Source organism: Malurus melanocephalus, unplaced genomic scaffold, assembly GCF_030028575.1.
Source record: "Malurus melanocephalus ecotype Western Australia unplaced genomic scaffold, MMel_1.1 scaffold_51, whole genome shotgun sequence".
NCBI lineage: Eukaryota > Metazoa > Chordata > Aves > Passeriformes > Maluridae > Malurus > Malurus melanocephalus.
In genome coordinates, this window is record NW_026623283.1 from 1237345 (window position 1) to 1252894 (window position 15550).

At 40.9% G+C, this 15550-nt stretch overlaps 1 protein-coding gene across 5 annotated transcripts in view; it reads right to left on the bottom strand.

Annotated features, from left to right (window-relative positions):
- HECW1 (HECT, C2 and WW domain containing E3 ubiquitin protein ligase 1) overlaps positions 1-15550 on the bottom strand; it is a 250690-nt gene that overhangs the window by 35644 nt on the left and 199496 nt on the right. For all 5 annotated transcript variants that reach the window (XM_057365334.1, XM_057365332.1, XM_057365336.1 and 2 more), the window contains 7 exons: positions 15136-15270; positions 9979-10084; positions 9709-9805; positions 7690-7773; positions 6586-6695; positions 4177-4297; positions 2678-2791 (listed from right to left, as the gene is read on the bottom strand). In XM_057365334.1, coding sequence (XP_057221317.1) covers positions 2678-2791; positions 4177-4297; positions 6586-6695; positions 7690-7773; positions 9709-9805; positions 9979-10084; positions 15136-15270 — 767 coding nt within the window. The remainder of the gene's footprint in view (positions 1-2677; positions 2792-4176; positions 4298-6585; positions 6696-7689; positions 7774-9708; positions 9806-9978; positions 10085-15135; positions 15271-15550) is intronic.

Consider the following 15550-nt stretch of genomic DNA (forward strand, 5'->3'; position numbering starts at 1 on the left):
CATGATTCATCTCTCCTCTCAAAACTTGATTCTGAATCCTGAACAAGTTGCAATGCCAAAACTTCACCAATATTCAGGTTGATGTGGGAGGAATCATGACAAGGACACATCCCTTGAGTAGTTTATTTTCCTTTGTTCCAAGAGTGTAGAAAACTGGAGGTGTAAGGCTCAGCCTTGGCTCAGCTGGCTGGCTAGCAGAGGTGGGTAGCTTTTTAGTGAGTGGGTTTGAATTGCCTTTGGACAGCTGGGTTCACACACCAGACAGCCTGGTCTAAAGCAGAAATTGCTCTGACTCTCCTACACTGAGATGTACCCAAAGGGTGCTTTCTTAGCTAYAGGTATAACCTAAAGGTTTATGGTGAACATGACCAAGTACAAGCAGAACTGTGTCTCTTAGGAGAGACCAATGACACCTTGCTTGGTTCCATCCAAAACCTTCTACTTTTCTGGTATTTTCATGTGGTACACCTTAAAATGTGCTTTGTTGTTGCATATATTTGCTCTGTAAAGAGCCTCTTTTTTTCCTTTAATCTTTTWRRCTCAACTTGGGRAAAAAAAAAGGAAAACAAGACCACAAACTTCTCCTGAATGTATTAAATGAAACTGTGATGGACTAATTAAAAACAGATCATTCTCTTATAATGGYAGGTAGGTTTTTCAATCTAAAATAAACCTACATGAAGCAATATGAAGAAATGATCTGTAGCCATATATCATATGAGCCAAAAGATTTTCTCAGGTGGACACTGCTCCTTCTACTTAACAAATGTAAAGTTAATTGGAAAGCCCTGCAACTGGATCAGAACGGTCTGTACTGTATTCGAAGTTATAGAAGCTTAAGTGAAAGGGGTTGATTGATTTGTGCAATGAGAAAGATGATAAAGGGCAAGTGGGCCCATCCTCCTGTGGTTTATGTCTGGAGATTCAGTGCTTCTCTCTTTGAGGATSTTTAGCTCTAGGATCATGTGATGACACTAAAGCCACACCTGCAAAAGAGGATGGTAACAAGCCCACCTGAGCCACCAGTGCAGCCATGGAACCGATCTGGTTCTATGGACATAAAAACACTGGGTTAAGTCTGATAATGGCCAGAGCACAGAACCACAAACACTTGTCTGTACTCAAAAAGCTCCAATGGGACACTAGTTATTGCATTTGTGGACAACACACTAACTCATCATAAAGCATTTATAGTTCATTTTCAATGTCTTTTTTTCTGTGAAACGTGGGAAGCTGTGCCCTTACAGCATCACATGGCCATGCAGCATCAACTCTTCAATAGGGAATTGCCATCCTGGAGTCCCTCCAACAGAATGTAAGTTAGCATTAAGCAGCATAAACCCTGAAGGAATGTATCTTGAGATGTAAATGAACCAGTGATAGAAGAATGAATTTGCACATTTAATTGGTTTGTAATTTCTCCTGAGGGCACTATGTCACATAGAAGACAATATGACTTTGGCCAGTATTAACATTCCAGAGTGCTATTCCAAAAACACAAACTGATGTGTGCTACGTTTATGCTTTGCTTGCAGGCCAGAGGCAAAACCAGCTATGAAAGATGACCTCTGCTACACAATACTGAACCCATAGAGTATGAAAAGTAAGAGTGAAAAAAAMCTCTGATACTGGGGTCACCAAGAGACTCTCTGAGACTGGGAACTTCTGTTTTCCACTGGACATAACCTGTCCTGAGACAAGCTCAGCTTGGCAGAAGTCCTTCAGTTGCCATGACACCTCAGAGCTGAGAATGTCAGCAGCTGCTCAACATTCTGAGTTGCCTCAGGTATACTRTCTGGTACCTTTGGAACTGAAATCCTATCCATGTGGTTTTTGAAAAAAAGAAACTCTACATGCAAAGCTACTGAATACAATTTCATGYCTTTGTTATATGGCACATTGGAAACATGCACAGCATGGTTTTTCCATTACAAAAGCATGTGGATTAAGCCTCAATTACAATGTAGCTCTTGAGGAGAGCCARGGTGGCTTTGAAAGGTTGTGTTTACATTTGAAAACAAAAGGTCAGGGGCTGTCTTTAATCATACAGGAATGGCTCACAGATTGTAAGACTGGTAGAAAGTTTCCTGAGAAAAAGCCTTCTCAAGAGAATTCTTTTGCTTTCAGATTCCAGCTGCATGAATTAAGTTTTAAGGACTAAGCAGCATTCATGTTTCTCACTTAAGATGGAAACAAGAAACCTTCATATGGATMACATATGATCATTAGATAGCATGTAAAGCACAAATTTTTGAAGCAAGACCAGATCCATTGTGAAGAGTTAGACTAACAAAGTGGATAAAGGTCTGATTTCTACTTATAGTCCTGAGACTGACTCTGTATGTAAACACTGGCCTGTAGTTGAGTTTTCCTTTCTAGCCCGTCAAAATATCTATGGCAAACAAGAGGACAGATTAACCACTGGTTAGATTAACCAGAGGTTAGACTTAACCACTYAAATTGTCACTTTGAGACATCTAGATGGAAGGTGTTATAGCAAAATGAAGCGTTATTGTTATTTTTAACAAATATTTGAGTTGATTAAGGTGAATCACTTACTGAGAGGTAAACAAAACCAAAGAAACATTACATAACAAGAGAGGCTCAACCTTAGCCAACTCAGTGTTTTGCAATGTAACAGCTACTTCAGAACCAAGAGCATTCTGTTGTTTCCTACCCTTCCTCGCCGACAAACGTGACGTAGAGTTTGTTCCGCTGGAGCTCCTTGCGTGAATACGCCATTACCTGGTTGAAGGTGCCTTCCAGCAAGTGGTCACGCCGTATGATTAACCTGCAAAGGATGGCAGAAATAAAGATCCAGTGATGGAGTTTTGTGGGAGCTTGTGAGGCTGAAGGTGAACAAGAGTTGCTAAAGAGAGACATTGGTTCTCAGAGAAGTTAGTAAAATGGCCCCTGCCACTGCATGTGCTACTTGACCACTAYGGGTTTTCAGGATTTGTTCCATCAGGCTTTTCTACGTGCCTCRAAGGTAATTTTCTTCACAATGCCAGGATTTAGGTTCAAAGTGCTGCTCTACTGCTAAGATTCCCTGCAGCAACCCATATGTACAAATTCACACAGTAGAGAGGGCTGTGAGTTTCCAGTATATATGAAGTCACAGCTTTCTGGAATTGGCCCCAGACACTTCCTGGATTTAATCCAGTGAATGTCCATGGAAATAYGGCTTCTGTGGCAGGGGAAGCAAAGGGAATACCAGCCCCTGATTATTCAACATATCTCTCACTCCCTTACTAATCTGTAAAACAACTTAAGGAATAGTAGTTCTAAACACTGTATGTGCAAGAAATCCTTCTTGTTCATATGGACATTGCAAGACAGACCTTCTAAAATGTATTTCATTTCTGCCTTGCACCCATTTAGCAGGACACCAAAATGGGTAACCACCACCTARGACTCCTCAGCTCTGYAGAATTATTTTGCTGATGACGTTTACCTGGAATAAATTGCTTGGCTTCATACTCTTTTTCCCCACAACAGATGTCATTTGGTAGGAAGCCARCCTGAGGCATAAATTCAACCAGATGCCCAGGAAATACCTTAGAAACACACAGCCCTTTGGCAAAGTTGGATAACTCGATTGAGCACAAGTAGGTACWGACTCAAAAGCCAACTAACAAGATGTATGGAAAGAAACTCCATAGCCAAATGACAGAGAACCCCAAAATACATGAAGACTGGCAGAAATCTCTCAATTTCAAATCTGGGAGGGCTACCAACACAAAAAACAATGAAAAGTTAAACCAGCATGTACAAACACCTGTAGGAACATATTAAGGTCCTGATTTATATTGATATCTAGATCCACAGAATGTGGAGTCATCCCATCATTAGAATGATATAGTTGTCAATATCTGGTGGATGTTTACCCGAAAGGGTAACTCTCCCACTGGCAAATTATATGCAGGAGTGTGAACATCCCTGATAACTATGTAGGAAATGGGAATGTAAGAAAATATGAATCTTTAGGAAGTAAAACGTCCACACAAAAACCTCTTGAAGGTCACTCTTTTGCAGTGTATATGAAGATCTTATSTAGCCCGAATGGTTATGTACAAAAAGAAATCTCCAGGGTGTTTTCTACTCCCTATCAGTGCCTTCATGGATAATGAATGACAAAAGACAAAGTTATGCCATGCTASACATTTTAATACTCACTTAATTTTCCCTGGACCTTGCCCATACCCTTTGGCTTCAAGTTTYCGATAGAAATTGCGCAGCTTGGCTTCAAAGTCCCTCCTGTATGGAGAAGGTGCTCTTGCGCTTGCTCGCTGCAGCCCTGGAGGGAAAATGAACAGCTTCCTAAGGTGTAAGKGGCTTGAAATTCTTCCAAACCATGTGGCTTATGTTTCAGGACAGAACTGGTTAATAAACGTGCTAGGAACATTTTACAGTTATACAGTGCACTCAGTGTTATTTTTGTCCTACCTGGCATCAATAGAGTTGTAAGTTCCTGTAATTCAGTGATTGCAATGAACTCCCAGGGACTGTATCTTCTTCATTGAAAGTACTATTAAGCACACCTTGTGTGTGCCCTGGTGTTGCCTTGACTTTCAGCTGTGATTGATGTGAATGGAAACTGAAGGATCAGAAAGGCCTGAGAAAGACTGACATGCCTACATGTCTCTCACGGTCAGTAGCATTTAGGTTTTTTTTTCCCTTTTGCAATTTTTTTAGAGATCCCTCTCTCTCCTCTGCTCTGTATAGGAGATCTCTTTACCTGGCAGGATTAAACCTCTGAAACTCAGAGCAACGCTTCTCACTGGAGACCAGCAGCCCAGCCAAGCTGGGAATCACATTTCCCTGTGTTAATCTGACTGTATATTAAACACTTCCAGCCATCAAAACAAAACCCCTTTATGGCATCAAAAAGGATTTCGGTCAGAAGGATACCCTCCATTTCCCTATCATGATTCACATATACAGAAGATTTTTTAGCACTTTGAAACCTGTTTTGTTTTGAAGGCTGCATTCTCAAAGTAGCTTATTATTCTTTTTGTATAAAAAGTGCCATGCCATAAAGGGACAAAGAATAGATTAATGAAATCCCATTTTCCTATCTCCTTAGAGAAGACAATAAAAACAAGCCCTTTTATGAGAAATCTGGCAGAAAAGGCTCCACAGGAAAGGAAAAATACTCCTTCATATTTAGTAGGAGCCCAAGGTATTCTGCTTGCCATGAGGGAAGGACATTACTGTCTCTGGTGGTAAAACAGAAAGGCATATTCACATGTAGTGCAAAGAGAATCCCTTGCAACACTTCTTTCTTCTCTTAGCCTTTTGTGTTCACCCAGGACATATGAGGGAGATGAGAAATCCTTCTTGTTCATATGGACATTTTAAGACAGACCTTCTAAAATATATTTCATGTCTGCCTTGTACCCATTTAGCAGGACACGGAAATGGGTAACCACAACCTAGGACTCCTCAGCTCTGTAGAGCACCTCTCATGGGCTCTATAACCAGGACAGAAATCAGCAAGAAGACACAGTGTTGCTGGAAATGGGTATTTGCCCTTCTCATATTTTTGCAAGAACAGCCTCCAAAGTCATATTTGTGCCAAATACCTGGATTTTTGTCCTGTAGGAGATTTGACCTATCCTGATGTGGATGAAGGGAACTGTATTAATAACGGTGTTAAAACTCATTAATGAAAATAGGACATTCTGACATTGGCCTCATTTAGAAAAAGGTTTCTGCATTTAACTTCTTCACATCCAAAAAACTTTGAATTTTCCACAGCCACATCCAACATTTGAATTTCTCCTGTCCATTAATTTTGTTTGAAATCAGATAATTTAAATGAATGTTCTACATCCTCAGCCAAAAATGGATTTCTTCAGATCACATTTCTGTTGATTCTCTYAAAACAGCCACTGGACACAGCCATGTAGTGAGACTGCGGCGGGGGTTGTGTATCTTGGCAAAAGGGAGGCATTAGCTCCTCAAATTTCTATAGCATAAACAATAACTACAGAGACATAGAACAGCTGGAAATAACCTTCTCAGACAGCATGTCTTTCTGGAAAACACGTTTCCTGTCAAACCTAAGTTAATGGGCTCAACACGGGAGGTCAGGCTGGATGATGAAGATGATCCCCTCAGGTCTTAAAAGACCTTCTTCTCTTGGGAAGAAGAGAAGTTTTTGGAACACTGAGTRGAGGAGACTGAGCTTTACAGGGGTACTGGATGTACTGCAATACACCTTCAGTTTGGTAGTTGCTCTTTGCTGCTGTCACATAATAGGAATGTGCTTCCCGTGTCAGTGACTTRTGCTTGGGAGTACACCATTCTCTTATCATAATCGTTTCCAATGGTATAAAAAGCAGGAAAATACCTTCTTCCACATGGGCAWTTTCTGATCTGTGCTCCAGCTACTGCTAACACTTCAACACATACATAKCAGCACTGGAAACTGATTCAGCAAAAAAAGCAGCTGGGATCAGATCAGAGGGCACTGGAATTAGCAGGTTGACAGCTGATGCTRGCTCTGAATCTGGCCCTCTCTATTTATTAGTAAAACCACCACAAATGCAAGATTTTGTCTTTATTTCCCCAYCTCCTTACCTGGGGAGTTTTGGGGTGATGAACAGGGTGAGCAGCGAGGAGAAAAACTGTAACCAGGATGGAAGGCAGCCTGCAGTGGTATGTAGGACATTATATCCTCTTCAAAAAGGCTGCATGGAAAATGTCACAGGGAGAGATTTAGTTCACATTCATCACATGAAGCAATGCACTTATGCAGTATGGTGAAAGTTCACTGTGTCAGATGTCTGGGTACATCTCTGAACTCATGGATTAAAAATATTCATAGGTTTCCCAAAGACAGCCTGGTCACTAGTAATGAAAAACAAAGATTTTTAACAGATGTTTCATGCTAACAGGATGGCTCAGGCCACTGATGGAGAGCAAAGATGTGAGGCTGTGCAGTAAACAGGAACACCTTCAACATGTTGGCAAAGAGAAAGAAGTTAAGACACACACTCTATCTCTTGTCTTTCTTGGGTCATTTTCATGCAGTTCAGTGCTTTGACTGCTCAAATTAAAATGATGGGAGTAAGTTGTAAGCTTCTTGCATTAGGCAGTGCTACTACAGCACACCAAACCCACCTGGGTAATGCAACATCTCCTATCTCAGACCAAGACAACAAAGTGAGTCCTTATCTGTACTGAGAAGTAGGACCTAAAGACCAAGCTTCCTAGTTCCAGTAAAAACTGAGGCCTTGTCCACATTATCCAAACAACACTCACTGCACTGAATATCGAAGTTTCATGCATGTTTGGCAGCATTGCTGCAGTACAACTATCAATTTCATGAGCAGCTACACCCTGATACTGAGAAAAACAAGGGATATTTTCCTCTCTTTTTTGYTTTTTCTTTCTTTAAAGAACAAGATTTTTTTCACATTAGAAGGAAATGTTTTGACCTGATTCTTTTTTATCTGCTGCTTGATGGTAACAGCCATACTGACTGAGCTGGCTGGATTTACTGCACTGATGGAGGCTGTCTTCCAGGAAGTACAAATTGACAGATATAGTCCAGCTGAATCATTTTGGATGACTATCAGTGTGCCCTAATTTAACAAAATYTTTTCAATTATGTTGAGAAAGAGCCATATAGTTCTCTGGTACTGTAAGTAATTACATTATGCTATTGATCAAATTGATTACCTCAGCAGAATTACTAAATCTGCATCACATGACAACTTTTCAAGCCCATGTGTACCCTCTGTCCGAATGTAATGGATCTTCTCCCTGAAATATAAGTGATACCATGGAGGAGAAAAAAAAAAGACACAACCAGAAAAAAAAACATGTCATTATCACAGCATGAACCATGAACAGTTGTTATTCTTTGGTATTCTGCCAGTTCCTGTTTATCTCCTTATATTAATTTTATAATCTCCTAACAAACTTGCAAAAAATATTCTATCACTCAGTTTACTGATCCAAAAAGAAGATATTTTATTCCCCATTTTAGAAAACAGAATGATTCTTAGACCTCCAATTTCATGTGTAAACTTCAAGTCACCGACCGCAGATTTTTTGTCTAGSTCTACAACTAACATACCACCTTTTGTTAACAGAATTTCCAACAATACCACTTCCTTTTCCTCTGTCAGGACGGTGTTCCTGTTGTCTGGCAAATAGCACTCTAACATATACTTGATATGAATTGACCACACAGAGGTTATACAGTGTAAATATGTATTACGTGTCTAAAATCATATATTTTGTTAGTAAGGACTGGGAAATTTAGGATAGGATCCTATCAGCCGATTAGGATCATGCAAGATACACATCTACACTATAGCCTATCAGTGTGTTCCTAAAACACTGCAGTGTTCAAATATCTTTATTCTAGTATTAAGTTAAAATGTTCTAGTTTAAGTCAAAGATGTGCTTTAGAACCTTGCATCAAGGTCCATAAAAGATGGACATTTGATCCTAGGAGTTTGCCTAATATCTGCTGCCCTAGACAGTAGCTTGGATCACTCCTGGCCCAAGGTATAATCAGCAATGACCTGGAGGCAAAAGGCTCAATATCCTGTTACCAATCTCATTATGCACTGGCTAAGCTGTCTAGTCCCTATCACTGGTCAATTTTGTTCTCTGCTCAAAAGGAGATAAAAGCATTATCTGTTCTCTGGGAAATGAGAATTCAAGTTACAGCTGAGAAAAAAAAAGTCGATAATAATTTGATGGTGAAGATAAAAAATTCTCAGTTACAAATACGTAAATCTTGAATACAGAGTATTTTTCATTCTATCTCTCTCATTWTATTTGCATGTATCAATTCCTCTAGAAGGGAAGTCTAATCCTTACACCCAAATAATTCTTTGGCCCTCAGAAATAGATGATGAGGCAGTAAGGCTACTGGCAGAAAGCACACTGCAGGAATTCAAAGGTCCTCCCTTTGYATTTCCTTCCCTCCTTCAGCAGTGCTGCAGCCACAGCTCTGACTGCACAGCACAACCAAAACTCTGTCAAACTCTCAGCTGATGAATGCAGGCATTGCTGACRTTGATTAGCATCACCTTAAGTTCTTGTTTTTTTAAAACAATTAATTCAAACTTTGGAATTTGAACAAGTTCAAGTTATACTAGTGATTGGCTCTGTTTTTTAAAAAATCTATTAGGAAAGGAATGGSCATAAGAAAGATACAATTTAACTGCTTTGGAAATGACAACCTTTAAGTCAAGTGAGAAAGATTAAAGACAAGAATACAATACACTTCATAATAATGCTYCTATTTCTTTATAAAATCTAAGGTGACTATATCCATAACATGGGTTTAAATCCAACCACAAAGTAAAATCCTGATTTTACTGGAGTTGTTGGGGTTTTGCTGCTGACTTCCATCCAAACAATATTTTAACTCTATCTTTTGAAAAGCAAAGTGATAATTGTTGGCGAAGACAGAGTTGGTACTATTCAGTAATGCTCAGAATAGAAATTAGACATGTCACTATTTGCCCATATTTATTTTGGTTCTTACTTCTTGAATGTCTGTGGAAAATAACTATAGCAGCCACATGGATCCTGGTGGTTCCATCTACTCTTTAATGATGACATTTCCCTAGGGGGTCCAAGTTCATCTTTTATACTACAGTTACTAGAATTTGGCTTTCCCCACTACAGAAAACGCTTCCTGGAAGCAAAGTTCAGCAGTGTGGAACAAAGCGGTACCTGAGTGCATGATTTCTGGCCAAGCTGGGCTGACGCTCCTGCAGCATCTCAAAAATRTTGGGTTGGCGTAGAAATGCAACRATCTTGTCATTGTAAGCTGGAAAAGGTAAAAACAAACCAGAGGCTTTATTTGCCTTGTCACCATGACTCTGCAGGGACACACTGACTGCACTGCCAGGGCAGCATGAAGCAGTGCATGTGGCTGATGAGGAGTCCCAGAACCCAGCTCTGTGAGCACTGCTTTGAGAAGAAAAGAGAAACGTGGCTTACCCAGAGGTAATGCCTCCTGATGGTGCTGGTTTCGAATTGCTGTTATGAGACTATTGCCTGGTCTGGCCAACAGAGTCACTCCTCTGTTTCGAGAGACTTCAGARGCCTACAGTGTCAGAGAAAAGAAAAAGAATGATCAAAACTGGCCATCAGTAGCTCATCAGTCAGTTAAAAGATTTGTCTTCTTCTGTAACCTTCAGAACAGTCCATRATGCTGACTGAAGGACAGAAAGCGTGCATGAAAATCACAGCTTTATACTACAGTCAGCTTAAAAAAGGCAAGTAATTCTGTGCTTCCAAATGAAAGTACATCATTACCCACAGCTATTACACCTCCTCAGTGTGGCAGTGAAGGCACCCGAATCCAGATGTAAATGCATATTAGTATAGATATTGCAGYGATGGACTTCTCTGGTACAACAAAAATAAAATCTCTGTAGTATGATGCTGGAATGACTTTTGCCTTTTTTCTTTTATATATTCTCTCTATTCTTTACACATATACTTGCAACCTCCCTAGTACTTTTTCCCTACCCTTTTCCCCAGCAAGAAAGACCAAACATATTCCAGGGGCCACTGTTCTATCTTGGTTCTCCCTGGCTACCAAGGCCAAAAACCATCAGTCTGAGACACATTTTCATAAACCAAGTGCAGCTAGTACTAAGGGGGGGTCCTGAAGAGGGGTGAACCAGAAGAGGGAAGTACCTCATTAACTGCGCTTCTAATTAGGAATTCTTGTTAAATATGCTGATTTGCCAAATTTATAAAACTTTCCTCCAGAATACAGCCATGGTGACGCCAACAGAGGACTCACACAGTGGTTTGGGTTGGAAGGGACCTTAAAAATCACATAGCAGCAAAACCCGTGGTATGGGCAGGGGCACTTCCACTAGACCAAGTTGCTCCAAATCAGCCTTAAAACACTTCCAGGGATGGAGCATCCATGGCCTCTCTGGGAAATCTGCTCCAACACTTCACCACCTTCACAGTAAAGAATTTTTTCTTAACATCTGATCTCAACTTACCCTCTTTCAGCTAAAATACTGAACTCCCTCTTGTCCTGCCACTACAGTGTGAGGATAATCGGTACCAGGACAAGATGCATCAGGAATTCCAATTGCCATGCTTTCTCACTGCACAAATTGCAGCATTTGGCAACTCCTTTCTCACTGCACAAATTGCAGCATTTGGTAACCACTTCAGGAAGAAAATACTCTACTCCAGTATTTTGAATCCTTACCTCTCATCCAAGCACATGGTGCCAACCCATTTTCAGTGGTATGGCCAAACACCAGGTATTCCAACCATGTATAAACAAAAACTGAGAAGCTAAATGTGACTGGCAAGCTGCCTTTTGGAACCATAAAACTCAAAATGTTTATATGTAACAAGAKACCAGTCAATGCACTTGATACGTGTCAACACATGGGTTAAASAATGAAAAGTCTGAACTATTCTAATTAAACATACTGCAATTTAAAACACGAAACTGCTGTGAGAGTGCATGGAAAAGGTTTCTCTCCATCATTCAGTTATGATTTCACTTGCACCCATCTTCTGCCTTTGTCTCTTCCTCACACCCCTGCAGGCTAACTCACGCTGAAAGCTTAGTTTAGGCTTAGGCAGCTTTTCCCCTGTGACCCAGGCATCCASCCCAGCATGCACTATGTGGCCTCTGTGGCATTCACTATGCTATGGCCCAGGGAGGAAGCTTTGGTGCAAGGGATGCCCTATGATCCATTGCCACAGTGGGCATGAGGACCTTGTGGGAGCAGCTGTTCCCTGGGCAGCACAGCCAGAATCGTGCACTGGCCTGTGAGCAGCTCTGCTAGTGAGGATGTGTGGGATGRTGCTAAGGCATTGTTGTGCTCAGCTTCTGCACTGCCAGGGAACCCTGGAGTTCAGCTGGGGATGCCTATTCCTCAGGTCCTTATATAACAGACTTGCTTGGGAATGCGGATGGTGGGTGAGCCTGTTTTTATAGGTGATCACTGACTCATCCTTGACAAAGACAAMTCCTACACCCTTGTGGCTACACACAGATTTATTGACCAGAAGATAGAAAGGCARAAAGGGAGGAGTAACAGAGGAGTAAAACGTATTTCTCCCATAAAAATACCAGCTGGTATTTGCTCATCAGTTGGGAAATGCATGATACTTCTGCCCAGCCCTGGCCTGGATCCTCTTCTTGCTCATGGCACCATTGCTTTTGGTTACTTTCCAGTGCCTGGACATATTTCTCCTAAAGCAAGAATTCTGGAAGGAACCATGTCTACTGCCTGTGAAAATAAACCTTCACTCCCTCTTCCCATCTTCCCAGTTCCAGTTTAACAGCTAAAGTTATCTAGATTGTAAGAATCCAGTTCTGTACACACCTCAATATAATAAACTGGTGATGAACTTCTCTTCATCACCATCCCTAAAAATTGCCAATGCTGTGTTTGGTCTTTGTACATTTACACTTCTAAACAATTTTTCTCTGGCACTGCAACACGAAAATTCCCAGCTGTCTAATTAACTTCCATTTTGCTAACAATTCTCTTTCCAGTCTTTTAGCTAATAGAGTACAATTYAGCTGATAGAGTACAATTGATTGCCCCAATTCAGCATACAGTCACAATCATCTTGTCTACTTTGATTTTCTAATTGAATAATTTAATTTTGATTAGCACATTATTCTCTAATAAAAAATAGTGACCCCTCTAATGATTTAATGACCTGGTTCACATAGTGCAGAGCAATCTGACAGATTTATGTCAGGGTTTAACAGCTTTGAGATTGATACTGGGATGYTGCAACCGGAGTGGAGGGTCCTAACTACCAGAGGAGCCTTTCAAGATGCAAAACCTTTTCCCAGGTTTCATATCACTGCTGGATTTCAGAGGCCTRTTTGAATCCTGCTACTTGCTTGCTGTGCTTTGGGTTGGTAAGGGGATTTATAWACTGCTGTATTCTAGTACCTTCTCTGCTTTTCTTGCTAACCAGCATCTCTTGACTCGCCATTGTGGATGCCTGCTTCCTTCCTCTTGCTGTCTTTAAAATCTCTACCCTGTAATCATGCATGTTGATTTTCACTGCAGATGGGAAGCTGCTTAGAGGGAATGGAAAGTGCTTATGAGGTGCTGGAAGGAAATGAATCACATAATGACCTATCTTTTAGTTACTGATGGCCATTACAGCTACCTGAACTTTTTTTCCAACAATCGGGCAACCAAGAGCAGCAACCCCTTTCACCTGCACAAAATTGATAACCCTTAAAGAAGTGCTTACTAAAGAATCAGTAGCATTGTTGTCCAATTTAAATATAATACCATTTAATATCAGTAACCTACACAGAACAATGGAAATTTTTACAGAGGTCCTTTATTTCCTTACCCTGGCTATTTTCTATGCCCTTTCTGACACCGACAATTTCAGTATTCCAGTGTCCTTCAGGATCCTTTGACATATGTACATAACATTGAAAATTGGTGGGTTGCCCTKTGGGGTCCTTCATACTGTCCTGGCGACAGCTTCCAGGGGCCATACCATCTGCTCAGCAAAGAAACCAGCAAGACTGAGACAGATGACACATGGCCAGGACAAAGCCCCACATGTGAATCCACAGGCGTGATTTATAGGCCAAAGAACATCCAAATGCACTTGGGGAAAATGGCATGGAACATGAGGCTYTTAATAAATGGGCTGAGCTGCAAAGGGCTGAATATTTTCCTCGTAAATGAGGGACTTTCAGGCACCAATCCAAAGTCCTTGGAAATCAATGGGAGTCCTTCCAGTGGAGCAACAGACACTTCAAAACAGGAAGCTACCTGACTACAACAAGGACACTTGACTATGACAAGGGTGCAGAAGCACTGTGGGACCTGGGCCACTGAGACTGGGAGGTGACTATTTCATTGGCTGATCATGCCAAAACATCAGTCTCAAAGAACAGTSTATGATTTCCCTAGAGAATCATTACCCAAAAGTATTCAATACCTTTTACTCCCTACCCTGTATTTATTATTTTGGGTTTATTGCAAATTGTTCCTTGCCAGCCTTGCCAGTGCTGGCATAACCAAGTGTCTTTTTCATTTCAAGGGCCAGGTCATCTGAGTTGCTCAGTGGTGTTTCTGGCCCTGCCATAGTGAATTTGTAAGCAAGCTTCAGGCAAGGATGGGCCCAAGCATGCCCTGCAGGTGGCTATCACAGCCATACCAGTAATTCAATCACAGTGGCAACACTAAACTGAAGGCTGCTGGCAGAGGGAAGTAAGGTATGATTGAAACAGACCCATCGATACATTTCTGCCTTCAGAAAATATAGTGCTGTATTCACTCAAGATGGAGGAAACATGCCCAAGCTACTCATGCCTGGTCTGCCTTTGGTCCTGAAGAACTGACCTCACACCCTGGTCAGCTCCTGATCCCAACCCCAGCTGGCAGGGAGAGGTATTCAGACTTCASTAATAAATTTTGATGCTAATTTCACAAGCATTTCTCTGGATATTTTTGTGGAAGAAAAAGATCCTTTCACCATAGTTCACCTCTAGTTCTATTCAGCAACAATCTTTACAAATCTTCAACTGTATGGATTTGCTATATGAAGAGCCTGATTGCTGGTACTTTTTCCTACTTAAATCCACAAACACAGTATGTRTGCATCTTTCAATCCTGTTCAAGGCCCTCAGTGATAAAATTCATGCACATGAAAAATATTTCCATGCCCAGGAAAATTATTTAATGTGACTGAAAGCTAGGAAAGTAAACCTCAGCATACACTTCTTCTAGGGAGTCTATCTTTTCCTAGCACAGTGTCACAGTGCAGAATGAAGAAACATAGGAGATATCAGGCTGAGGCTATAAAAAGAATGACTGAAGTAAAGCAAGACCAGGAYGTCAAATATGGTTTCATCTTTTAAAATCTATTTTGTCATCACTTCACTTCACTTATGCTTCACTTGCTTATTATTTTATTCTGAAAACCATCAAAATATAAACCTTCACTACCAGCAAGCTCTTGAAATAAGCCCTTCAGAAAGAAAGAAAAAATCCCTTATTGTTATTGGAAGGTGAAAAATTCATGTGACTGTTTCAATGCTTTTGAAATATAAGTAGTGCTTATAATTCTAGAGAGGACTACTGTGAAAAGTTCCTGAGCTGCTATGAGCACAGTTACCTCTCCAGCACTGTAGCTACGAAGTCGCTGCAGATGTTGCCGGTGAGTCAGGTGATTTGGGAGACGCCCGCTCTGCAGAGGGATCCTGGGATCTATGAAGGTGGTAGCACGGCTATTGTGGTCAACGAAGAAAGACTGAAACACAAAGGCACAATGGTTTCTTTAATGAGAAGACTGCCAGCACTGGGATGGCACTGTGGGAAAAACACTGGCAACTGTATGCTGGAAATACCTTGGGTGAGTAGAGTACATGGAAGATAACCTGCAAACAGGACTGGCTTACTCGAAACTAGTATAGCTCTTGGAAAATRCCTGAACCTATGTAGGTCAAAATCATGTGCAACAGCCATGATGTAAAAAAGACAGGAGAGAATAATATTATTGGGAAAAACTGCTTTGACCTATTTGGTGGTTC